Source organism: Orcinus orca, chromosome 2, assembly GCF_937001465.1.
Source record: "Orcinus orca chromosome 2, mOrcOrc1.1, whole genome shotgun sequence".
Lineage (NCBI taxonomy): Eukaryota > Metazoa > Chordata > Mammalia > Artiodactyla > Delphinidae > Orcinus > Orcinus orca.
In genome coordinates this window covers 113389859-113416707 of record NC_064560.1, presented here as the reverse complement: position 1 = coordinate 113416707, position 26849 = coordinate 113389859, and the positions used below count along the sequence as shown (strand labels likewise).

The 26849-nt window shown below is 40.2% G+C and overlaps 1 protein-coding gene across 1 annotated transcript in view; it reads left to right on the top strand.

The window, feature by feature from the left end:
- SLC28A2 (solute carrier family 28 member 2) overlaps positions 1 to 26849 on the top strand; it is a 221766-nt gene that overhangs the window by 79812 nt on the left and 115105 nt on the right. Inside the window, exons 14-27 of the mRNA XM_049706058.1 lie at positions 2337 to 2428; positions 3519 to 3702; positions 6007 to 6148; positions 6778 to 6891; positions 7240 to 7317; positions 7771 to 7851; positions 8294 to 8374; positions 9754 to 9879; positions 9962 to 10092; positions 10524 to 10692; positions 10867 to 11064; positions 11654 to 11735; positions 13459 to 13557; positions 13724 to 13835. Of these exons, the coding sequence (XP_049562015.1) occupies positions 2337 to 2428; positions 3519 to 3702; positions 6007 to 6148; positions 6778 to 6891; positions 7240 to 7317; positions 7771 to 7851; positions 8294 to 8374; positions 9754 to 9879; positions 9962 to 10092; positions 10524 to 10692; positions 10867 to 11064; positions 11654 to 11735; positions 13459 to 13557; positions 13724 to 13835 (1689 nt within the window). The remainder of the gene's footprint in view (positions 1 to 2336; positions 2429 to 3518; positions 3703 to 6006; positions 6149 to 6777; positions 6892 to 7239; positions 7318 to 7770; positions 7852 to 8293; positions 8375 to 9753; positions 9880 to 9961; positions 10093 to 10523; positions 10693 to 10866; positions 11065 to 11653; positions 11736 to 13458; positions 13558 to 13723; positions 13836 to 26849) is intronic.

Below are 26849 nucleotides of genomic sequence, written 5' to 3'. Positions count from 1 at the left end.
AGTTATGGACAAGATATCAAGTGTCACCATCTACCAGACAGATTTTTTTTTTCTCAATTAAGCTTCTGAGTATAGCACAGTTACTAACTCTCAAACTGAGCCATTATGTAAAGAGCTTGGTTGTATTAGCAAGATCCTAGGCCAAGCAGGATGCCAGGACCATGAACACCCGTGCCCATACCTCTATGCACTGCTTCTCAGTTGGTTTAAAAGGGTCTGAGAACATATATTCTCTTTTCCTTGGAATGTCCTGTATGATTTTTTTTAATTTTCATTTTTTAAAGCAGAGGTCCAGTTGTAAATTGATATGCTAGGATCAGGTTGTTCATGGGTTTTGCAGAAATGAGTGCTCTTCACTGACTTCTGGTAGAACCCACTGATCTTTAGTTCCCAGGGAACGGTTGAATGTGGTCCTGAGGTAATGGCAGAAATCTTTTCTAGGTGTGTGGTTTATATTTGTCCTGGACTAGTGAGTGTCCCCGCTCATTTTGCAATGGCTTTGCTGAACTGGCATTTGATTAGGTATGATTTTAAATCAGCTTCACCTAATAGATCAGTTTGGGTCCTAACAGGAACAGACGGAATACTTAAATTAGGATAATTAGAGAAGGGTTTACTTACAGAGGGGGTTTATTTACAGAGAGACCATTACAGGGGTGTGTGCAAGATGTAGTGGAATCACAAGAAACAATAGTGCAAGAACCTGAGGCTAGAAGCAATGAACAGTTACTATTGCTAGGCAAGGGACAAGATATAAGAGAACCCAGAAGGAGAGTCAGATAGAGAAGACTTCACTATGCTGACCTCAGTCTTTTCATCCACTCTGATCTCCTTTTGGATCCTCTTGGTAGAACCCAACTAGATAATCCAGAGGGTTATGTAATCCCACTGATGCAGTCCACATGGGTTAGAATCCCAGGGCACAGAGCAAGATGGAGAGTGGATCTGGAGGAGCAAACCAAAGATATCTGGCACACATGGGAAGTCTAGGATTGAAATTACATTAGTTCCTTGATATACTTTGCAAATGATATTCCAAAGATATTGACATCCTTCAGGTACACTGACACCTCTCAGCAATGGTTTTTACTCACTACTTTCTCTATTAAGCATGGAAAGTTAGCAGAGTTCTTGAGATCCTAAAGCGTCCTCTTGAACTGGTAAGTCAGGTGGTGATAAAGAATGTTTTCTCCTTTCTCAGATCACCTATATCTAATAATACACACTCTACTCAACTAACACAAAGGGTTGGACTCCCTGAAGAAAGAAGAAATAAGGAGAAGGAGAGAGGAGTGAAAAGGAAGGCTTTGTATAAAGAAGAGGAGGGAGTGTGTTAGATGGGAGAGGTAGCAATGGAGAAAGAGCCATGGAAATCTGTGAGCTAAGTCCCCAGGGCATTTGGAGCTAGTGGTTGGTCTCAGCCCTGGCTAAGCTGTCCTGCCTCAGCATGATGGGCTTCTTGCTGGGCTCACCTTCTTTGGAGCTTCTAAGAGTTTGGAAATTAGAGCTTTTTGTTCATATGACTTCAGTGTGCTGAGGACATTTAAAAGTGGCAGAGACAGGCGAGCCTGGGACCTGGGTAAGATGCAGCAAAGGAAGATGGTTAAGAGCTCAGATTCTGAAGCCAGACTGCCTGAGTTTACATTCTATCTATGCTCCTTACAACTTCCATGACCTTGGGAAAGGTACTTCTCTGTTTTCCAGTTTCCACATCTGTAAAATGGGAATGATAATAGTAGCCACCTCAAGAGTTCTTATTAGGAGTCAATGAGTTAGTACTTTTAAACTTCTTAGAAAGAGTTCAGCACATAGAAAGCACTATATAAATGTTTGATAAATTAAACTTGAAAAGTTCTACTTGCTGGGCACCTTCTTTCAGGCCCTCTCACCCAGGGATTCTTGAGGGTGGTAGTGTTTTCCATCCAGTCTGTCAATTCATATCTGATTGACTGTTCAGGGTTATGGGTTTATGTGATTTTTATTTTCTCTCAGAAGAATAGGCCCTTTTCTGAATCTGGAAGCTGAGCAATCCCTCGTCCCTAGAGAACAGGAAGGAGTAGGTCCCAGTAGTCTCTCCCTGATGTGACCAGTGTTCCCTTCTATGGTAGGAAATTACTGAGGATATTGCTAGTCCAGGTTGGGTAGGAGTGTTCTGACCTGCTGCCCATTGACAAGGTTGACCTGGCCTTTTTGGCATCGCTACAACACTACCTAACTTCCCCAGGATGAATTTCATTAAGAGAAAACTCTTCCTCAGGCCAGGCAATCTAAGTTCTGGGAATTGATATAAATGGGATGGAATAATTTTTGGTTCTTAACTTTTGGATTCTCATCAGGAGGAACCTACAGCCTTTCACCAGGGCAAGAAGTTTCTGTAAGACACATGCTGCCTTGTTCAAGAAGGTCCTGCTGAGCCTGTTGTGTTTGGGTAAGGTACTGAGGATCCACGGAAGTGAGAGACACAGTTGTTTTAGAAATGTGACCTTGTGTCAAGACTATTACTAGATGGAAAGCAAATTTATTCACAAGTTGATCTAAAGGGCTATATGATGTATAGATCGTAATTACTTGTAGGTGAGCTGTAATTTATAGAATTGCACTTCTAGGAATAAGTAAATAAGTTGCACTTCTGAGAATAAGCTATCTTTCAAAATGTACTATTTGATAGACTTAAATATGTCAGAGAATCTGGGCTTGTCTCTTTTTTAGTATCTTGATTAGATGAGGGGCATGGTTCTTGAAGTCTGTGAAAGAAGCCTGTAGTATGTTACTTATTTGCTGGTTTACTGGTAAGATCAATGATATAAAATATTTTTAAAAGATAGCAAACCTCTTGGGAATTCCCTGGCAGTCCAGTGGTTAGGACTCAGTGCTTTCAATGTTGGGGCCCGGATTCGATCCCTGATTGGGGAACTAAGATCCTACAAGCCGCGGGGCATGACCAAAAAAAAAAAAAAAAAATAGATAGCAAACCTTTATTTAAAATATACCGTCAGTGACGTATGGGACTTTGATGTGAATATTAGAGGCAGCTGGGGTAGTGAGAACAAAAATTATATTTTGGGGTGAGTCAAGGGGCCATGGAATGAGAACCATATGGCTGTACCCCCTAGTACTAGCCTTGTTTACTAGAAGAATGGCTCTGCTGAAGAGGAAAGGTTAAAATGACTGGGATTGTAAAGTTTTGAGAAAAGATGACTTTTTAAGAGTATAAAGGTGGGTGCTGATCAAATCCACTTCCAGGGATTGAAAGAGAATATCAAGGGAATGAGATTTTGTCAGGGTCAAGTGAAAATATGCAACATTCAAACTAAGTTGGTTCCTCCTTGGGATACCCCAAGAAAACAGTTAGCCATCTATCCTGGCCTTGAGAATTGCATCTCAGTCTGACAGGGCTGGGTGGTAAGGTCACTGGAGGGTTTTACCTGCCTTAAGTCCCAGACATTCATGACTAAATCTTCATTTGGTCCCAAGGGGCTCTGCCTTGCTGGTCCTTACTCTGTACTTTCTCTTTTTAGCTTATGCTGCCTACTTCCTGGCAGCTTGCATCTTGAATTTCCATAGGGCACTGGCCTTGTTCGTCCTCACCTGTTTGGTGCTTTTAGTCCTGGTTCACCGCTTTCTGAAAAGGTTCTTTGGTGAAAAATTAACGAGATGTCTGAAGCCCCTTGAAAACTCCTGCCTGAAGCTTTGGATGAAACGGTAAGTTAAGAATCTCAATATCCCTCATCCCACAACTTGTCTTAAACCCCAATCCATTACCCTTTTCCTCCTTTGACGGTTCCTGGGCTGTCTCTCAGACCCTCCCCTATACTTTACAAAACCAAGGCTCATACGGTATTTGTTTTTCTCTTTCTGACTTACTTTACTCTGTATGACAGACTCTAGGTCCATGCACCTCACTACAAATAACTCAATTTCATTTCTTTTTATGGCTGGGTAATATTCCATTGTATATATGTGCCACATCTTCTTTATCCATTCATCTGTTGATGGACACTTAGGTTGCTTCCATGTCCTGGCTATTGTAAATAGAGCCGGAATCTAAAAAAAACAAAAACAAACAAAAAACCTAGGGGCAAGATGGGAATAAAGATGCAGACCTACTAGAGAATGGACTTGAGGACATGGGGAGGGGGAAGGGTAAGCTGGGACAAAGTGAGAGAATGGCATGGATGTATATACACTACCAAACGTAAAATAGATAGCTAGTGGGAAGCAGCCGCATAGCACAGGGAGATCAGCTCGGTGCTCTGTGACCACCTAGAGGGGTGGGATAGGGAGGGCGGGAGGGAGGGAGACGCAAGAGGGAAGAGATATGGGGATATATGTATATGTATAGCTGATTCACTTTGTTATAAAGCAGAAACTAACACACCATTGTAAAGAAATTATACTCCAATAAAGATGTTAAAAAAAAACCAAGGCTCAGTGAGCAAATAACAACGGGCCTCTGAACCCTGAACTTAGTCCAGTTTCTTATAGCCTCATGTCTCAATATTGCTAGGGGGCAGGAGGGGTTCCATTTCAGAGAAGAGTTTCAGTCTGTTTATTGTCAGGGCTGGTATCAGAAATGAGAAAAACCATACTCCTCTTCAATGAAGAAATCAAGGCAAAGAGGCTTATAGCAGCATTAAACTATCAAATTGATTTGGTGGTCATGTGTTTCTCCCTTAGTTCCTGGATACTTTTTGTGCTTTTTTTCCCTCTAGTCCTCCAGACTTCCTGCACCCACTGGTGTCTTATAATTCCCTAGAGTTTAAGGAGCAAACTCACTGTTCAGTGTATACTGAGCTGGATGCTACAGCAGCCGCACCTCATCTAACTAACTGTGGCATGCATATGTCCTTTGATCACACGCCTGGGCTGAGAGGATAACTTTCAGACTCTCTATATGTTCCACTTTTATGACTTTTGTCCAATGGATGCACAGAAAATAGCTGTTCAGATGTTTGCAACAGTGATCATTTGGAGAAACACACCAGACTACAGCCTAAATTTTGGATCATTGATTTATTTGACACTGGAGCGATAGAGCGAAAGGGCTTTCTTCATTAACAGGATGGATTCTGGAAGCCAGATTTATTTATTTATTTATTATGTTACTTTATTTTTTTAATTTTATTAAAAAATTTTTTATACAGCACGTTCTTATTAGTTATCCATGGAAGACAGATTTAATTCGCTTTGAGTTCGCAGTGAGAACAGCTCCAAAATTCAACCCTGACCTGTAATCCCTTCTGTCGTCGTCATCGTTGTTCCTATGGCATCTCAACGGACAATGTGTTCTTTTTGTTTTCTTTTCTTTTCATATGTGATTCACCTTCTAATTCTTTTCCCTTGAACTGAAATGACTCCAACACTCAGACATGAGGAGACTAGTTTATGTATTTTTTTTTTCATTTTAACATCTTTATTGGAGTATAATTGCTTTACAATGGTATGTTAGTTTCAGCTTCACAACAAAATGAATCAGTTATATATATACATATGTTCCCATATCTCTTCCCGCTTGCGTCTCCCTCTAGTTTATGTATTGATCAAGCATGTTTGGTACATAAAGGGACCACAGGGCATTAAGTAGTTGATTTGTGGCTTAGCCTTTACTCTTGCCCTTGGAGTGGTTGGAAAGTGGGTGGAGATCCATGGGAGGACTTTTCCTCCTTCTTTTTTAAATATTTTGGTTATACATTAGAACATTCTTAAAGAACAAGTCTTTATATCACATCTTACTGATATGATAACTTGAAGAAAAGGAGGTCATGAGATTTATGTCCTCAGATTGGACTCTTTCAGCTTCATTCTGTGAGTAAAAGAGTTGAGGGGAGGGGAGAGGTGTTAACTGGGAAACCACCAGATGAATGATTCTAAAGATATGTCTCTGTGTCTAATCTCTTGGGTTGTTTCATTTATCCTTGTGGTGAATTTCTAATTTTTAGAGGTAAAGTTAATGATTTCTTATTCACTCACTGATTTGATGACATGGTCTTGAAATTCCCTCTCCAGTGTGTTCGCGGGAGTCTCCTTGGTTGGCCTTATCCTGTGGCTGGCTCTAGACACAGCCCAAAGGCCAGAGCAGCTGACCTCCTTCGCAGGAATCTGCATGTTCACCCTCATCCTCTTTGCCTGCTCCAAACACCACAGTGCAGTGAGTTTTGGGTATTGCAGGGTGGGCGTAGTAATACCTAGCCAAGGACCATGTCTTACTAATTACAAAGTGCATGAGCCAAGTATTGATTACAAAGGCATAGAACTAAGTTCTTAACAATCTCTGGAATTGGCCCCTTTGACAATATTGCCCCTAAGTGAAGTTTAAAGTTCTCACAGGCCCTAGACCATTTATTTTCACACTGTAGGTTGTGATCCGTTAGTGAGCCTTGATATCAATTTTGTGGATCCAGGCCAGTGTTAAAGAAAAAACAAACAAAACAAAAAATAAAGAAGGAAAGAAAGAAAATAGAATACAATAGAGAATGAGCTTGCATTGCACATAGTAATATTAAAGTAGTGGTTTATGATGCTTTTATATGTATGTGTGCGTGTGTCTGTGTGTGAGGTCTAACCTGTAGGCATAGTTTTGAAAACCACATAGACGTATGTGGCTCTTTATATACTACTGCCCTATTTCCCCCGCTCCCTGTTCCATCTTACCCCAGATTTACTGTTAACATGCTAAGGTGGTTCCAGAGTACACGTACCCATGTTTAAAACCCCAGCCAGGTAATGAACAAGTCGGGTTTAGAGCTCACGTTAGAATAACGTTCTTATTGGTCCCAGGTGTCCTGGAGGGCAGTGCTTTGGGGCCTAGGTCTTCAGTTTGTCTTTGGGATCTTGGTCATCAGAACTGATCCTGGATTTAATGCATTTCAATGGCTGGGAAACCAGATTCAGGTATGAGAAATTGAATATGAGAGCTCTTTTAGAACCCTAGAGAAAGGAGACTGGGGGAAAGCATGAGGAGATCAGGCTCTGTCTTGTTAGTGATGGTGGTGGGTGATCTGGTGGGAAAGGAGAGAGTATACTGGGGTACAACTATGCATACAAATAAAGAGAATGGAACTGCTGAGTCCTCTGTCATTCAATGAGTAGCTCATAGTGACTTAGGCTGCTTCCCATGCTGTCAAAGGGAGGCCAACCTCAGTAGCAGCACTAGGTCCTCATCATACATGAGGCTGATCCTATCTTCCCTGTGTCCTTTCTGGCTTCACTCTAGTTCTGTCTCTCTTTTTTTTCTTTCAGATTTTTCTCAACTATACTGTGGCTGGCTCCAGTTTTGTTTTTGGGGATATGCTGGTCAAGGATATCTTCGCTTTTCAGGTCATATGTTTCATGAGCAAGAATGAGGGTCAGTGGCAGTGAGGGTGAGGGGGATAAAGCGAGATGACGAAGATGTGTGTCCAAGAAATCAGCCAGTCTATATACCAATTTGACCCTAAGAAGTGGATTTGATCTTATCCATATAGGAAGCAGCATTAATGTCTTGCCCTTTGATCATTGTCACACTGAAATTGGAATGAAATAGGGGTGGGAGAAGAAGGCTCAGAAAACATCTCCTTGTGGCTTAGTATTGACGGCATAATAGATTTGCAATACATTTAAAATTTATTCCTAGACTAGCTTGTGTTTAAATATCCAGAGTATCTATACTGTATCAGCTGTGCTTGGGATGCTAAGAACTTAACTTAGAGACCTGAAACTCAGTCTCCTTACGGCACACAGTTGCGCATTCAGTGTAGTATCTCACTGGTTGCCCCATCATTCTCATTATAGGCCTTACCGATCATCCTTTTCTTTGGATGTGTGATGTCCATTCTTTACTACCTGGGCTTTGTGCAGTGGGTAGTTCAGAAGGTGAGTCATTCTCCTGCACAGTCAGGAGGTGGGCCTTTGTCTTGTGATCTATCAAGAGGCATGAAGATGGCACTTACTTTGGGGAAAAAAATGATCATATGTCAGATCTAGAGCATTAGAACGAATGTGAAAAGCAAGCTCTTTCAAGCGTGCCTGATACCAGGTGGTCAGGACCAGGCCCTAAGCAGGCTGAGGGGCAGAGCAGGGAGAAAAAATGGGCTGAACTGCCATTTCATACTGAGTTTTAATCTACTTTTTCTGGAAGCCAAGAGTCCTGAGTTCTGGTCCAGGCTCTGTTTGTAACTTGGTTTGTGGTCTCGGCCTTGTGCCTCTTCTTCTCTAGGCCTTAGTTTCCTTACCAACATAATGAAGGAGGAGTTTTGATGGATACACCCCAAGATTTCTGCTAATGTTAATGGTTTGGAACTTTGCATCCCTTTAGATTGCCTGGTTTTTGCAAATCACCATGGGCACCACTGCCCCAGAGACCCTGGCTGTGGCAGGAAACATCTTTGTGGGTATGGTAAGCACCCTGAGGCCTTCTGATCTTTTCTCTGGGGAACAGAGAGTATGACAGAAAACAGTTTGAGAAATGTATGCTTTCCTTTTGAAAAGTCAAATAGATGAAGACTGTATGGGCAGCCAGTCACTCTGATGAAAGAAAACTTGGAACTCAGCTCATTGCTTTCACTTTTCATACCTAATAATACTTATTTGGGTGTATGTAATGGGGACGTACTTAACCACAGATCCAACTTCTTACACAGGAATTTAGGGAAATGGCCTGGTCCAAGTCATCCCCCTTCAGGGGCTATGAAAGATGTTTCCTCCATATTCTGGTTTCTTCCTGTAACCTTTGTTTTCCAGAATCTCTAAGGAGACAATAGCTTGCCTTGCTCAGGGCTAACACCAAAGCTTGTCCCCATAATACTTGTTTGATACATTTGTCTGTATGGAGTAGGTGTTCAATATATGCTACTGACTGATTAACTCAGTGTTAGGGACAATGGCTTGTCAAACTGACAAGGAATTAGTATTGAGGTCTTTCTCTCCAAGGCCCTAGGCTGATTAATGGTATTTGAAATGTTCTCAGAATACTTCTGTATACTTCTACCATAGCATGCTGCATTTTGCTGAAATTCTCCATAATCAGCTTAGTTTCCTCTGCTAGACTGTAAAGTCCTAAGAGTAGGAACTTTGCCTTATTCATAGGAATGTCCCTAGCATATCATATAGCACTAGGCACATAGTTGTCACTCATTAAATAATAAGTATCTCTTAGGTCAATGCTAGATATATTTTACATAGTTGGATCTTCATAATTTCATACCATTTTCACGAACATTATTTCTTTTGATTCTTTCATCAACATTGGGCTTCAGTAATCTATTTGCAATTCATTTAATGAGTACCTTTTAAGCAATTAATATGTACGCAGTAAGTACACTATACTAAAGTCATTCACTAAGTATATAGTTTCTGTTTGTTTGTTTGTTTGGGCCACAGCACGTGGCTTGTGGGATCCTAGTTCCCCAACCAAGGATCGAATCCTGGACCTTGGCAGTGAAAGTGCGGAGTCCCAACCACTGGACCACCAGGGAATTCCCGAGTATATAGTTTTAGACATTGAGGACGTAAAAAAGAAATATACTGTTTGTCTTCTGTAGCATTCTAAATTTTAAATAGATGAGACAAACTGATATGAAAACACATGAGAAGAGTGCTAGCCAGGATATGATTAGGTGCCAGAGGGGGTGAGCCAGACACTGGGAGAGCCTAAAAGCAGAGCTTAGTTTTGGAAGCGCACCCACACTGGAGGGATGTGTGCCTGGAGCTGGGGCAGGCACTCTGGGATGGGGAGCTGCACCTTCTTGAATCTGACTCTCTTCTCCTTTTTTATAGACAGAGGCACCTCTGCTCATCCGTCCATACCTTGCAGACATGACGCTTTCAGAAGTCCATGCAGTGATGACTGGAGGGTTTGCCACCATCTCAGGCACTGTCTTGGGAGCCTTCATATCCTGTGGGGTAAGCATAGTCTGTTTGATCACTCCTGGGTGAGCCCAAGTCTGGGTTCTGTAGATGCTCATTCCTAAGTCTGGCCTTACAGATTGACACGTCATCCTTGATTTCTGCCTCTGTGATGGCTGCCCCTTCTGCTCTTGCTTTGTCAAAGCTGGTATATCCAGAAGTGGAGGAGTCCAAGTTCAAGAATAAGGAGGGGGTAAAATTGCCCCGTGGGTGAGTCCAATGAGGCATATAATTTGGGAGATGATGAGGTCAGGTGCAGAGTCAAGAGTGGTGCTATGGTGGTAGAGGCTTCAAGTCTCCTGGAGAAGGAATAATATGATTCCATATCTCCTCTTGTCTACCTCTGCCTTTAGCTAATCATGTTGATTTTTTTCTTTTGTTTAACCCTCCCACCTGCCTCTCTCTTCTGCATGCCATTATCCCCTGTCCTTTGTGTCAGTACCATTTCATGGCGATTAAATCTGATACTGCTTCAGTGTTATTTCCACAAAAAGGGTCACCAGGAACCCCCATCATCTCTCAAGCTGTTCTTGCAGTCTCCTGTTGCACTCCTGCACTGCTGGGACACTGGGACAGCTCTTCTCTGAGGAGCCGAGATTGCTCTAGACACCGTATTCTTCCCCTATGCCCAATAACCACAGGAAGGAGAAGAATGTTCTGGAAGCTGCCAGCAATGGAGCCACAGATGCCATAGGCCTTGCTGCTAACGTAGCAGCCAACCTGATTGCTTTTTTGGCCGTGTTGGCCTTCATCAATGCTGCCCTCTCCTGGCTAGGGGAACTGGTAGACATACAGGGACTCACTTTTCAGGTAAAGGATCCCATTTGTTGGGCTGTTCCTCTAGGGTGTGTTTAAGTAGTCCTTGAATTGTGCATGTCTTCCTGACCCACAGTGCACTGAGGGAGCGTGGAGAGGAGAAGGGTGGAGGAGACTGAGTCAAGGCTCCAGAGAAGTCTTTGTCTCCTGTCTCTTTCTCTCACCCAGGTCATCTGTTCCTATATCCTAAGGCCCGTGGTTTTCATGATGGGTGTTGAGTGGGCAGACTGTCCGATGGTGGCTGAGATGGTGGGGATCAAGTTCTTCACAAATGAGTTTGTGGCCTATCAGCAACTGTCTCAGTACAAAAACAAACGTCTCTCTGGAGTAGAAGAGTGGATTGGAGGCGAGAAACAGTGGATTTCTGTAAGTGACAATCTAGAAAAGCATAAACAGTCCAGGCAGACAAAAAGTGTTACACTAAAGTTTAACACCCACAGATCCCTTTCCAGGGTCCCAGGCCTGACCACAAAGCAAGAGTAACAGTATGCTTAGCTTCGGTGCCTGAGCTGCCCTGAGGTCTGTGTGCTAGTCCCCTACACTCTGACCCAACTTCTCTCTAGAATGTAATTACTGAGCCTTTACAGTTGGGGCAGTCCAAGGAGGATACTATTTCTGATAGTCTAAGGTCTCCTTCTTCATTTATAAGTTTAAATTGCTATAAACTGAGCTCCTTTTTTCTCTCCCTCTATCTCTTTTCTCTCAATCATCCTCATTCCTAGACCTCCTAATTCATAGGCTTCAACAAGAAGAGCACTGGGTAAAGAGGCCATGGTGGTTCCATATCATTATCCCTATAATAACTCATGAAGCGATTGTTTTCTGAGCATCCTTTCCATATTCCTTAGAGTAGCACACACAAGATTGGGGGTTCTAAGTACTCTGGAACGTCTATCATGATTATACGACTGCACATATAGGACTGAGTTTACTTATTTATTTTTGTTTTCCCTAGGTGAGAGCCGAAATCATTACAACATTTTCACTCTGTGGATTTGCCAATCTTAGTTCCATAGGAATCACACTGGGAGGCTTGAGTGAGTTAATTCATTTTCCCAGCTACCCAATATGCCAGCCAGTTCCCAGCATCTGTAGTGGGCACTCCTGGTGCTTCAGTATGAGTTGAGACCAGATAGAGAAGCTGATGTGAAATGGGCCTCTCAGGTAAAAGTTAATTTGGAGTCAAGGTAATCATGCTACCTGACTATTCATGAAGCCCAGGCTGGGTTTGCAATCTCAACTTCTGTCATTTTTTTCCCTTTCAGATGGAGGCCCAAAAGACCAATTTTATTTTTATTTTCCCTATGAGGAAGACTATAATGATATTATTTTTATTCTGCCATTAAATGGACATAGTGCATATATAGTAAAGGTATTTTGTTTTTTATTCAGTAGTGAAGGTACTTTCTGAAATTCTGCTGCGCACCAGTTGACTTCACAGAATTAAGCATTGCACAAGGAATCAAAGGACAAATAAAAGCAGCAGACACATAAGGCAGATAGATAATTAGAGCAAGTGGTGTGAAGTGTTGGATTAAAAGCTACAAGTCACCAGGTGTGGGAGGAGTGAGTATGTGAAGCATACATAGATACAATTAGATTGCTGAAAATCTTGCTGAATGGTGATGGCTGGAGGAAATAATATGAGGAAAGTGGAATTGTCCTTGAAGGCAGGGGATTTCAAGAGTTTGGAAGATCCAAGTGAGAAATAAAGTGTAAGAAAAATACAGCTCAGTGTGTCCATTTTTTATGGCACTCATATTCTGGGCTAGAATCATTAAGTTGATTCACTTGGTAGCTGATCGAACAATTTAAAGGTAAAACAATTTCCTTTCAGTTTATCTTTTTCCCTTCTGTTATTTCCCTTCTGTATTCTAATTCTTTTTTTATAAATGTATTTATTTATTTATTTTATTATTTTTGTTTATTTATTTATTAGTTTTGGCTGTGTTGGGTCTTTGTTGCTGTGCGCGGGCTTTCTCTAGTTGCTGCGAGCAGGAGCTACTCTTCATTGCGGTGCGCGGGCTTCTCACTGTGGTAGCTTCTCTTGTTGCAGAGCACGGGCTCTAGAGTGTGCAAGCTTCAGTAGATGTGGCGCGTGGGCTCAGTAGTTGTGGCTCATGGGCTCTAGAGCGCAGGTTCAGTAGTTGTGGCACATGGGCTTAGTTGCTCCGCGGCATGTGGGATCTTCCCGGACCAGGGCTCGAACCTGTGTCCCCTGCATTGGCAGGCAGATTCTTAACCACTGCGCCCCCAGGAAGGTCCCTGTATTCTAATTCTGATGCCTGATTACAATCTGATTGTGAGCTTGTCCTCCAGTAGTGGGATATGCATCATGTGACTAAGGCTTAGGTGAATGTTGCCCTCCTTATTTCTCTGGCTCAAAATAATCTGTCTAATTCTGTCCAGGTTAAGAATGCAGATTTCAACTAGTGAACACCCAAGGCATGTTCACCTGTCTGGAGCAACCCAGGGCTTTGCTTAATTCAGATATATCTTGGGAATGTTCACAGAACCACTAAATAGTTAGGGTCAGACACACAATCCTTGACCTGGGGAATGTCTAAGTTAGTGACCCCTTAGGACTAATGAATATACACACTTCTTAGGGTACCACTGTCCAGCCTCTGGTGGTTGGTGGTAAGAATGCTATTCATCTGCTGCATTTTGATCCTCAGCATTCTTCTAATGGGGTTTCATGGGGTATGCCTAATTGCCTCGTGGGGAACAGATTGAATTATTTTGTTGTGTTGTCCGCAGCATCAATGGTGCCCCACCGGAAGAGTGACCTGTCCAAGGTTGTGGTCAGTGCCCTCTTCACAGGGGCCTGTGTATCCCTTATCAGCGCCTGTGTGGCAGGTAAGTGTCTCAGCTTAGTCTCAGAATATTGTTTTAACTCTCCATCTCACATAGGCATAGAAAAAGCACCAAATCTACAGTGTTCTCAATTTATACCCAAAGAATTAAGAGCCTTAAGGAACATGTGTAAAAGCTTCCCCTTAGCATCTCTGTCTCCTTTACCCAGGAATCCTCTATGTCCCCAGGGGAGCTGAAACTGACTGTGTCTCCTTCCTAAACACAAGTTTCACCAATCGAACCTATGAGACCTATGTGTGCTGCAGAGAGCTCTTTCGGAGGTGAGTGAGCACTGGGATCCCTGCCCCCTCCTCCTCTATGCTCTCCTCCACTCAGGAATCTTCTGGGAGTGGGGAGAAGTAAGGTCTTGAGGGTAGTCACATGGATGCTGAATAGAGCGTATAAGAAGGGAGACAGGTATTTGTGGTGGTCTAGATCTCCGTTCTTTTCTCTTATTAGATGCATACTCACTATTAGCTCTAGCATGGACAAGTGACAGATTTTACCTGTATTGCTGGGGCACTGAGAAGTGGAGGGTGAGGGGAAGTAAGGGAGGGTGGTTTCCCTGATCAGAAGTGATGTATTTATTGTGATTGGAACATAGATAAGTTGTAGGTGAAGACTTGGCAATGGTCCTAAGTGGCTAAAAACTTATAGCCTTCTTCAGACAGAAATGAAGACTGAGAGAGGATAAACTTGAATTGATAAAATCATGATGCATTCGGATAGTGTAAAAATGAACTTGTTTACCAATTTCTGGGATATTATTAGAATAGTTTTCTGGTTCGGCATGTAAGGAGCTCAGAAGTCACCACTCCATCGTAACAACAAGAAAAAAAGCTGAACAGTCTGAAAAATCAATAACTCTTCTTGGATCTGTAAGAGACACAGGGCAAACTGCTGACCTGAAGATTGGAGAGACAGACAGGCAAACACATGGCTTACTGGAGCAGACTCATGAGCGGAAACTGCCACAGAATCCTGTGCTGGGGCAGGAAAACCTGAAACTAATTGCTGGAGCCTCAGTGAGGACAGGTCTGGATGTTAAAAACTCTGGGGGGACCCAGTTATAGGGGGCAACCCTACACTTTGGGGAGTTTTACCTCCGGGAGCTAGACCAAGTTCTCACAGTAAATATCAGGCAAAATCCCCTCATTCTTCTGGCAGGAGGAGGGGAAAAGGAGCCATTTTGAAATACACCAGAGCACTCCATTTTTTTAAACAAGGCCTGCCCTCAGGAGAAACTAGTTAACCAGAACCTAACCAGCTGGGGTATTATCAGAGCCTACCTGACCTGGAAGTAGGGAAATACCCAACTAAAGCCCACTCTAACCATCCTATCCCACTTAAAGGAGGAGGAAAAACTGAGAAACACTTGTGAAATTCACAGTGCAGAGGCACAGGCTCGCTAAAAGCCTGAGACCTAAGCATAGGACTACAGAATGCTTCCCCTGCCCCACACCTCACCACCACATTACTAAGGCCTATTTACAGCAGTTCCTTTTTTGGGTACATCATGTCCAGTTATCAAGAAGAAAGTACAAGGCCTGCTAAAAGGCAAAAAGCACAATTTGAGGAGATAGAGCAAGCATCAAAACCAGACATGGCAGAGATTTTGATTTATCAGAGTGGGAATTTCAAACAACTATGATTTATGTGCTAAGGGCTCTAATGGATAAAGTAGACAGCAAGCAAGAACAGATGGGCAATGTAAGTACAGAGATATAGGAATCCCAAGAAAGAACCAAAAAGAAATGCTACAGATCAAAAAACACTGTAACAGAAATGAAGGATGTCTTTGATGGCTTACTAGTAGACTAAACACCTCTGAGGAAAGAACTCCTAGCTTGAAGATATATCAATAGAAGTCTTCAAAACTGAAAAGGAAAGAGAACAAAGACTGAAAAAAAAAACAAAACAGAATGGAGCATCCAAGGATTGTGGGACAAATACAAAAGGTGTAACACACACATAATGTGTATACCAAGAGAAGAACAGAAGAAATATTTGAGACAATTATGACTGAGAATTTCTCCAAATTAATGTCAGACACCAAACCACAGATCCAGGAAGCTCAGAAAACACCAAGCAGCATAAATGCCAAGAAAACTATACTTAAGCATATTTTGAAATTGTAGAAAATCAAAGATAAAGAAAAAACACTGAAAGAAGTCAGTTGAAAAAAAAGAGAGTATATCATTAAGCTGAAAGAACTAGTTACAGGACACACAAAATGAAAGATTTGAGGAACTAGAATGTTTGGTTCTTCAAAAGCAAAAGATGTGTATATTAGTAGTGATATATGGGTGAATGAAGAGAGTTCTGAGAGATGAGGCTGAAAGATCTTATAAGGCCTTGTGTGAAATGGTAAGGAATTTAGACTTTGACTTATAGAATTCTTAACACTGGTATGTTTTTTCAAAAGATCATGCTGGTAGCCATTTGGATGTCAGGGAGATCAATAAACACATTGCTGTAATACTCCCAAGTAAGAGATGATGAGAGCTGATACTAAGTAGTTGTGAGGATGAAGATGCACTAGAACAAGGAGAATCAATAGGATTGGTTATTGAAGTGAAGGGCAGGATAAGGATGACTGTACCCTTTCCGGCTTGGGCAAGTGGATCTGAGGGATGCCATTCATTCACTGACAGGAAGAGGACTAGTTCCAGGAATGAGAGTAAAGGGGAGAGATTATGGCTTAATTCAGGTGGATATGTTGACTTGGAGGTACCTGTGGGACCATCAAGTTAAGCAACTCACAAACCAACTTGGGTCTGAAGTTCAGGAGAGAAAAAAGAACTGGAGATAGATTTGGAAGTTGTCATTAAGTAAATGATCTGTTCAGTATATAGGTAGATGTTTGGGTACCAGCTCCTTAACAGTTTACTATGGCAAGTTAACAGACATTACCCTCCTGTGTTTGGAGGTTTTCACCAGAGAAAGCAACCAACATCCTCTGAAAAAAAAAATCCTTTTGCTGTACTATTAAAGATGAATTATAAACTGGATAGATCATTGGTCTGGCATAGTTATGACTCCTATGTTCTTGGGGAAGTTCAGTGGATGTCATTGTAAGCATAGTCTAAAGTAAATGAATGAAGTGAAAATTGCTAATTTGTGTTTAATGATGAGTTGTCTTTACATCACTGAACTTCACTAAAAAATTAGTAGAATACTCTTTCCTGGTCATTTCTGCCTTCAAAACAGAAACTGACTTTTTGCCTAAAGTCACATACTAAGCATCATTAGTGTCTAAAATCTGAAAGAGATAATGTTTTTGTCCAGTTCATTCATGCTAAATATATTTGGAGTGACTCCAGACCAAGATAACAACAAAGGAGGCTTAAATTTCCCTCTTCCTATGGATGCACCAAATGTACAGCTACACATGGAGTAATTCCCTCTAAGCAAAATCCAGAAACCAGCTGGATGACTCCTACAACTGAGAAAATACCCACATTGAATTGGGTAGGAAAGGCTGAGAAACAGTCTCATCATAAAACCCACCCCTGGCACAGCACCATATAATGGAAAGAAACTCCCAACTCTAAGCTTATCCCTAAGCAGTGAAGGGTTTAGACTGAACATCTAGTGCTCCAATTTTTAAGACTGTACTATGCCTACCTCCCCACCACCCCCTGCCTGCCCCACAAGGCTCAGTGTAGAGGAAGCAGTCAAAAATGTCCATCTCCCACTCTTTCCCTGGAAGGGGTTTGACTGCATACTTTCCAGCTGGTGCCTGAGGGTCCAGCTTCTAATCAGCCTGCATCTAGATGCTGGCTGCAATTCTCCTCTTTGGGACACTAAAGAGACCCACACTGAGACACATGATAATTAAACTGTCAAAACTAAGACAAAGAAAGCATAGATAAAGGCAGCAAGAGAAAAGCAACTTGTTATATACAAGGGAGCTCCCATAAGACTATCAGCAGATTTTTCTGCAGAAACCTTACAGTCCAGAAAAAAAAGTGGGATGATATACTAAAAAGAAAAAAACTACCAACCAATGCTTGGTAATGCTTTACCTGGCAAAGTTGTCCTTCAGACTTGAAGGAGAGAGAGTTTTTCAGACAAGCAGAGGTAGCTATACTTATATCACACAAAATAGACTTTAAGCCAAAACAGTAATGAGAAACAAAGAAGGTCACTATATAGTAATAAAGGGGTCAATTCATCAAGAGGATGTAACAACTGTAAATTTTTATGTACCCAACATGGAGCACCTAAATATATAAAGCAAATATTAACAGATCTGAAGAGGCAACAATACAATAATTGTAGAGGACTTCAGCATTCCACTTTCAACAACAGATAGATCATCCAGGCAGAAAATCAACAAGGAAACATCGGACTTAAACTACATGTTAGACCAGATGGACCTGACAACATTTACAGAACAGTCCATCCAACAACAGCAGAATACACATTCTTCTCAAGTACACATGGAAATTATATTAGGCTACAAAGCAAGTCTTAATATATTTAAGAAGACTGAAATTATATCAAATGTCTTTTCTGACCACAATAGTATTAAACTAGAAATGAGTAACAAGAAAAAACCTGGTAAATTCACATATATGTGGACATTAAACAACATGCTCCTGAACAATGGGTCAAAAATGAAATCAAAAGAGAAATAAAATATCTTTACTCACCACAAGGAAAAATCTGTAACTGTGTGAGTTGATGGATGTTAACTAAACTTATTGTGGTAATCATCTCACAATATATACCTATATCAAATCATTATATTGCACACCTTATACAATGTTATATGTCAATAATATCTCAATAAAACTGGGGGAAAAAACTTGAAAAAATATCTTGAGACAAATGAAAATGGAAACACAATATACCAAAACTTATGCAGCAAAAGCAGTTCAAAGAGGGGAGTTTATATTGATAAACACCTACGTTAAGAAAAAAAGATCTCAAACAACCTAATTTAACACCTCAAGAAAAAGAAAAACAAACTAAGTCCAAAGTTATAGAAGAAGGGAAATAACAAAGATCAGAGCAGAAACTAATGAAATAGAGGCAAAAACAGACAACAGAAAAGTTCAAGGAAACTAAGAGCCATTTGTCTTAAAAGACAGACAAAATAGACACATGTTTAGCTAAGCTAAGAAAAAGAGAGAGAAGACTCAAAGTCAGAAATGAAAAAGGAGGTATTATAATTAATAAGACAGAAATACTAAGGATTTTGAGAAACTACTATGGAAAATTATATCCCAACAAATTAGATAACATAGAAGAAATGGATAAATTCCTAGAAATATACAACTGACTGAGACTGAATCATAAAAAAATAGAAAATCTGAACAGAATGATTACTAGTAAGGAGATTGAATCAGTAATCAAAAACCTCCCAACAAAAAAAGCCCAGGACTAGACAGATTCACTGGTGAATTCTTCCAGACAGTTAAAGAATAATTAATACCAATCTTCTCAAACTTTTCAAAAAAACATAAAAGGAGTGAACACTTCCAAATTCATTTTATGAGGCCAGAATTACCTGTTGCCAAAGCCAGACAGGGACACTATAAGAAAAAATTACAGGCCAGTATTCTTGATGAACACAGATGCAAAAATCCTCAACAAAAAATTAGCAAACCAAATTCAACAGTACATTAAAAAGGTCATACACCATGATCAAGTGAGATTTATTCCTGGGATGCAAGGATGGCTCAACATACACAAATCAATGAATGTGATATACCACTGTAACAAAATGAAAGATAAAAACCATATAATCATTTCAATAGATGCAGAAAAAGCATTTGACAAAATTCAACATCCTTACATGATAAAACTCTCAACAAATTGGACGTAGAAGGAATGTATTGCAACATAATAAAGGCCATATATGACAAGCCCACAGCTAACATCATACTGAATTGTGAAAAGCTGAACACTTTTCCTCTAAGATCAGGAATAAAACAAGAATTACCACACTCACCACTTTTAATCAACATAGTATTGGAAATCATAGCCAGAGCAATTAGTCAAGGAAAAGAAATAAAAGGCACCCAAATCAGAAAAGAAGTAAAACTGTCTCTGTTTGCAGATGACATGATCTTATACATAGAAAATCCTAAAGGCTCCACCAAGAAACTGTTAGTACTGATAAGCAAATTCAGTAAATTGCAGGATACAAAATAAACATACAAAAATCATTTGTGTTTCTATACAATAACAATGAACTACTGGAAAGAGAAATTAATGAAACAATCCCATTTACAATAGCATCAAAAAGAATAAAATACTTAGGAACAAATGTAATCAAGGAGAGGAAAGATCTGTACACTGAAAACTATAAAAAAAATTGATGAAAAGTGGAAGGGATAGATAAATGGAAATATACTCCATGTTTATGTATTAGAAGGTGATCTACAGATTCAATGCAATCCCTATTAAAATTCCAATGGCATTTTTCATAGAAATAGAAAAAACAATTCTAAAATTCATATGGAACCACAAAAGACCCCGAATAGCCAAAGCAATCTTGAGAAAGAAGAACAAAACTAAAGGCATCACACGTCTTGATTTTAAACTATATTACAAAGCTGTAGTAATCAAAACAGTATGGTACTGACTTAAAAATAAGCACACAGGGCTTCCCTGGTGGCGCAGTGGTTGAGAGTCCGCCTGCTGATGCAGGGGACATGGGTTCATGCCCCAGTCTGGGAAGATCCCACATGCCGTGGAGCAGCTGGGCCCGTGAGCCATGGCCACTGAGCCTGCGTGTCCGGAGCCTGTGCTCCACAATGGGAGAGGCCATAACAGTGAGAGGCCCGCATACCGCACAAAAAAATAAAATAAACACACAGATCAATCAGACAGAATAGAGAGCCCACAAATAAACCCATGTTTTCAACAAAGGAGCCAAGAATATACAGTGGGGGAAAGGGTAGTCTTTTCAATAAATGGCATTAGCAAAACTGTATATCCCCCTGTAGGAGAATGAAACTGGACTCCTGTCTTACACCATATACAAAAATCAACTCAAAACGGATTAAAGACTTTAACATAAGACCTGAAACCTTGAAAATCCTTGAAGAAAATGTAGGGAGTAAGCTCCTTGACATTGGTCTTGGCAATGATTTTTTGGACTTGAAACCAAAAGCAAAGGCAACAAAACCAAAAATAAACAATTGGGGGACTTCTCTGGTGGCACAGTGGTTAAGAATCCTCCTGCCAATGTAGGGGACATGGGTTCGATCCCTGGTCCAGGAAGATCCCACATGCTGTGGAGCAACTAAGCCTGTGAGCCACAACTACTGAGCCTGCACTCTAGAGCCCTCGAGCCGCAACTACTGAGCCCACACGTCGCAACTGCTGAAGCCCACGCGCCTAGAGCCCATGCTCCGCAGCAGGAGAAGCCACTGCAGTGAGAAGCCCATGTGCCACAACAAAGAGTAGCCCCTGCTTGCTGCAGCTAGAGAAAGCCTGCACACAGCAACAAAGAACGAACACAGCCAAAAACTAATAAAAATTTTAAAAAGCAAAAAACAAAAAACAATTGGGACTTCATCAAACTAAAAAGCTTCTGCACAGCAAGAGAAACCATCAACAAAATGAAAAGTCAACCTACAGAATGGGAGAAAATATTTGCAAACCATGTACTCAGTAAGGAATTAATATCCAAAATATACAAAGAACTTATACAGCTCAATAGCAAAAAATCCAAGTAATCCAATTTAAAAATGAGCAGAGGGTTTGAATAGACATTTTTCCAAAGAACTCAACCAAATGGCCAACAGGTACATGAAAAGGTGCTCAATATCACTAACGAGCAAGGAAATACAAATAAAAACCTCAATGAGATATCACCTTACACCGGTTAGGATGGCTGTCATAAAAAAGACAAGTGATAGCAAATGCTGGCAACGATGTGCAGAAAAGGAAACCTTTATACACTCTTAGTGGAAATGGAAAATGGTACAGTCACTATGGAGGTTCCTGAAGAAATTAAACATAGAACTACTACCATATGATCCAGCAATCTTACTTCTGGGTATATATCCAAAGGAAACAAAGTCACTACCTGCACTCCCATGTTCACTGCAGCATTATTAACAGTAGCCATGGTATGCAAACAACCTATGTGTCCACTAGCAGATGAATGGATAAAGAAAATATTGTGTATGTATACAATGGAATGTTAGTCATCCTTACAAAAGAAGGAAATCCTGCTATTTGCAACAATGTGAATGAACAATTACACTAAGTGAAATAAGCCAGACAAAGGCAGATACTGCATGGTCTCACTTATATGCAGAATCCAAAAAAAAAATAACAAAAAAACCCCTCATAGAATGGTGGTTAGGGCTGGGGCATAGGGGAATAGGGAGAAACTGGTATAATAGTACAAACTTTCAGATATAAGATCAATAGGTTTGAGGACCTAATGTATAACATGGTGGCTATAGTTGATAATACTGTATTATATAGTTGAGATTTGCTAAGAGAATAGAACTTAAGTGTTCTCACCAAAAAAAAAAAAAAAAAAAAAGTAAATATGTGAGGTGATGGATGTGTTAACTCAATGTTGGGAATCCTTTCACAGTATATGCATATGTCAAATCATCACGTTGTACACTCTATATATTACAATTTTATTTGTCAATTATACCTCTATAAAACTGAAACACATATACATATATACATACACACCAAGCCTGAGCTGTTTTCCTTTCTCAAGAGGAAAGTGGCTTTGGAGTACCATCTCACTATTTACAATAAATTCAGTTCTAAATCATTACAAGGCATAAATGTTGCTTCAGTGATGTTTGGACAGGAAATTCCCCAAAAGACTATGGTTATGAACTGGACAGAGAAGCAGACACATTGTATAGGATTTCTTGCTAGTACTATCTTGGGCATGAATGAGAAAATACGCTTAATTCTGTCCTATTTATTGGTTGGCCAAAAAGTTCCTTCAGTTTTGAAGTAAAAATAAAAGACACATTTTCCATTTTCACCAAGAACTTTATTTGAACAACGTATTCACTGTTTTGTTTCACTGCCTTCTGCCATTTTTCAGGCAGCTTCATAATTCCGTCTTCCCAAAACTTTTTATCTTTTTGAGCAAAGAACGGTCCCAGGTGCCTTTTATAATCTTCCGGGGAATTGAAATTTTTTCCATTAAGAGAATTTTGTAAAGACTGAAATGAATGGAAATCCAAAGGTGCAATTGTCTGGTGAATAAGGCGGATGAATCAGAACTTCCCAGCCAAGCTGTAACAGTTTTTGCCTGGTCATCAAAGAAACGTGTGGTCTTGCCGTACCCTGATGGAAGATTATGCATTTTCTGCTAATTCTGGATGCTTTTCTTCGAGTGCTGCTTTCAATTGGTCTAATTGGGAGCAGTACTTGTTGCAATTAATTGTTTGGTTTTCTGGAAGGAGCTCATAATAGAGGACTCCCTTCCAATCCCACCATATACACAACATCACCTTCTTTGGATGAAGACCAGCTTTTGATGTGGTTGGTGGTGGTTCATTTCGCTTGCCCCACAATCTCTTCCATTCCACATTACTGTACAGTATCCACTTTTCATCACCCGTTACAATTAGTTTTAAAAACAGAACGTTTTCGTTACATTTAATTAGAAAATCTCATGCAGAAATACGGTAAAGAAGGTTTTTTTCGCTTAACTTATGTGGAACCCAAACATCAAAGCAATTAACATAACCAAGCTGGGGCAAATGATTTTCAATGCTTGATTTGGATATTTTGAGTATGTCAGCTATCTACTACGTGGTATAACGTTGATTGTTCTCAATATCTCGATTTCATCACTATCAACTTCAACTGGTCTACCCAACCGTGGAGCATCGTCCAGCGAGAAATCTCCAGCATGGAACTTTGCAAACCACTTTTGACACGTTCGATCAGTCACAGCACTTTCTCCATACACTGCACAAATCGTTTTTTTTTTTTTTTTGCATTTCAGTTGCATTTACCTTTCTTGAAATAATAAAGCATAATATGCTGAAATGTTGCTTTTTTCTTCCATCTTCAATATTAAAATGGCTACACAAAAATTCACCAATTTTGATAAGTTCTTTTTTTTAATTGCATGCTGCTATGACAGCTGTCACAATACAATCTAATACAATTGTTTCGAATGAAGTTAAAGACAACTAAGTGCTACTAGAGCCATCTTATGGAAAAAACCGAAAGAACATTTCGGCCAGCCCAATATTTGGTCATTGTGATTGGATTCATTACTAAGTTTCTGTTTTTGTTTTCACCTGCTTGGTAGAACTTATTGATACATCTTGTTGCATTGTTTTTATCTGACCCACTATGTATCTCTCTGGCTTTTCATTTCAGTACCTCTCTGAATGGCACCAACCCTCCTTCTTTTCCTGGTCCCTGGGAAGATAAAGAGTTCAGTGCCATAGCCCTTGCTAAATGCTGTGACCTCTACACCAATGCTGTCTGTGCCTAAAGCTGGTGCATTTCCGTAACAATCCTGATCTGGATGGCTTTTTGATGGCAAAGTTATTTTCGTACTCAGAGTTCTCATTCTACAGCTAATTCACCTTGATCTTTAATAGTAAATGTAAAATATTCATTTTGGTTCACTGTATGTCAGTAATGAAAATTAGCACTCATTTTTCCATTATTTGGCTGAACCAAATGAGAAATTCCTTATGGGCTCTGTCTGAGCTTAGAGTTGAAATAATAAATGTTACGATGTCAAAAAATGTCTTTCAAACCTTGCTTCTAGTTGCCATCTTAAAAATTATGTGATGTGTGCCAGAACTCTTCTATATATGTTTTGGTAAAACAAATATGGGAGGCAGGCACAGTCTGCCTTGGAGTTTGATGAGTGTCATTCCTCTCTGCCCCTTACTGAAAGAAGACGTATGCAGGCAAGTTATTCAAAATCTTGTACCAGTTTTCTTATCGTAAAGTGGGAGGAATGATATTTGCCCTGTTCACTTCAAGATTATAATAATCAAAGCAGTGTGTGGAAGTTCTTGGAAGACGTAAAAAGTGTTTCATGACTCTGTCCTAAAGATGCTACCAGAAAACTACTAGAGCTAATCAATGAATTTGGTAAAGTAGCAGGATACAAAATTAATGCACAGAAATCTCTTGCATTCCTATACACTAATGATGAAAAATCTGAAAGTGAAATTAAGAAAACACTCCCATTTACCACTGCAACAACAACAAAAAAATATCTAGGAATAAACCTACCTAAGGAGACAAAAGATCTGTATGCAGAAAATCATAAGACACTGATGAAAGAAATTAAAGATGATACAAATAGATGGAGAGATATACCATGTTCTTGGATTGGAAGAATCAACATTGTGAAAACGACTCTACTACCCAAAGCAATCTACAGATTCAATGCCATACCTATCAAACTACCACTGGCATTTTTCACAGAACTAGAACAAAAATTTCACAATTTGTATGGAAACACAAAAGACCCCAAATAGCCAAAGCAATCTTGAGAAAGAAAAATGGAGCTGGAGGAATCAGGCTCCCTGACTTCAGACTATACTACAAAGCTACAGTTATCAAGACAGTATGGTACTAGCACAGAAACAGAAATATAGGTCAATGGGACAGGATAGAAAGCCCAGAGATAAACCCACACACATATGGTCACCTTATCTTTGATAAAGGAGGCAAGAATATACAGTGGAGAAAAGACGGCCTCTTCAATAGGTGGTGTGGGAAAACTGGGCAACTGCATGTAAAAGAATGAAATTAGAACACTCCCTAACACCATACACAAAAATAAGCTCAAAATGGATTAAAGACCTAAATGTAAGGCCAGACACTATCAAACTCTTAGAGGAAAACGTAGGCAGAACACTCTATGACATAAATCACAGCAAGATGCTTTTTGACCCACCTCCTAGAGAAATGGAAATAAAAACAAAAATAAACAAATGGGACCTAATGAAACTTCAAAGCTTTTGCACAGCAAAGGAAACCATAAACAAGATGAAAAGACAACCCTCAGAATGGGAGAAAATATTTGCAAACGAAGCAACTGACAAAGGATTAATCTCCAAAATGTATAAGCAGCTCATACAGCTCAATATGAGAAAAACAAACAACCCAATCCAAAAATGGGCAGAAGACCTAAATAGACATTTCTCCGAAGAAGATATACAGACTGCCAACAGACACATGAAAGAATGCTCAACATCATTAATCATTAGAGAAATGCAAATCAAAACTACAAAGAGATAATCATCGCACACCGGTCAGAATGGCCATCATCAAAATATCTACAAACAATAAATGCTGGAGAGGGTCTGGAGAAAAGGGAACCTTCTTGCACTGTTGGTGGGAATGTAAATTGATACAGCCACTATGGAGAACAGTATGGAGGTTCCTTAAAAAACTATAAATAGAACTACCATACGACCCAGCAATCCCACTACTGGGCATATACCCTGAGAAAACCATAATTCAAAAAGAGTCATGTACCAAAATGTTCATTGCAGCTCTATTTATAATAGCCAGGACATGGAAGCAACCTAAGTGTCCACCAACAGCTGAATGGATAAAGAAGATGTGGCACATATATACAATGGAATATTACTCAGCCATAAAAAGGAACGAAACTGAGTTATTTGTAATGAGGTGGATGGACCTAGAGACTGTCATACAGAGTGAAGTAAGCCAGAAAGAGAAAAACAAATACTGTATGCTAACACATATATATGGAATCTAAAAAAAAAAAAAAAGAAATGGTCATGAAGAACCTAGGGGTAAGACGGGAATAAAGATGCAGCCCTACTAGAGAATGGACTTGGGGATACGGGGAGGGGGAAGGGTAAGCTGTGACAAAGTGAGAGAGAGGCATGGACATATATACACTACCAAACGTGAAATAAATAGCTAGTGGGAAGCAGCCGCATAGCACAGGAAGATCAGCTCAGTGCTTTGTGACCACCTAGAGGGGTGGGATAGGGAGGGTGGGAGGGAGGGAGATGCAAGAGGGAAGAGGTATGGGGACATATGTATATGTATAACTGATTCACTTTGTTATAAAGCAGAAACTAACACATCATTGTAAGGCAATTATACTCCAATAAAGATGTTAAAAATAAATAACTACAAAGAAAAAAAAGTGTTTCATGACTCTGTATGTGGAATCATTACTATAAAAGGTATTGTAATATATAATTAACATATAATTGACAAATGCTTCACTTTATGTTGGCTGGAGTTGCCCTGAAGTAGACCTTGGGTGTTATCTGAATACTTAGGGAAGGATGCTGTTAGAGGTACCCATTTGAGAATGA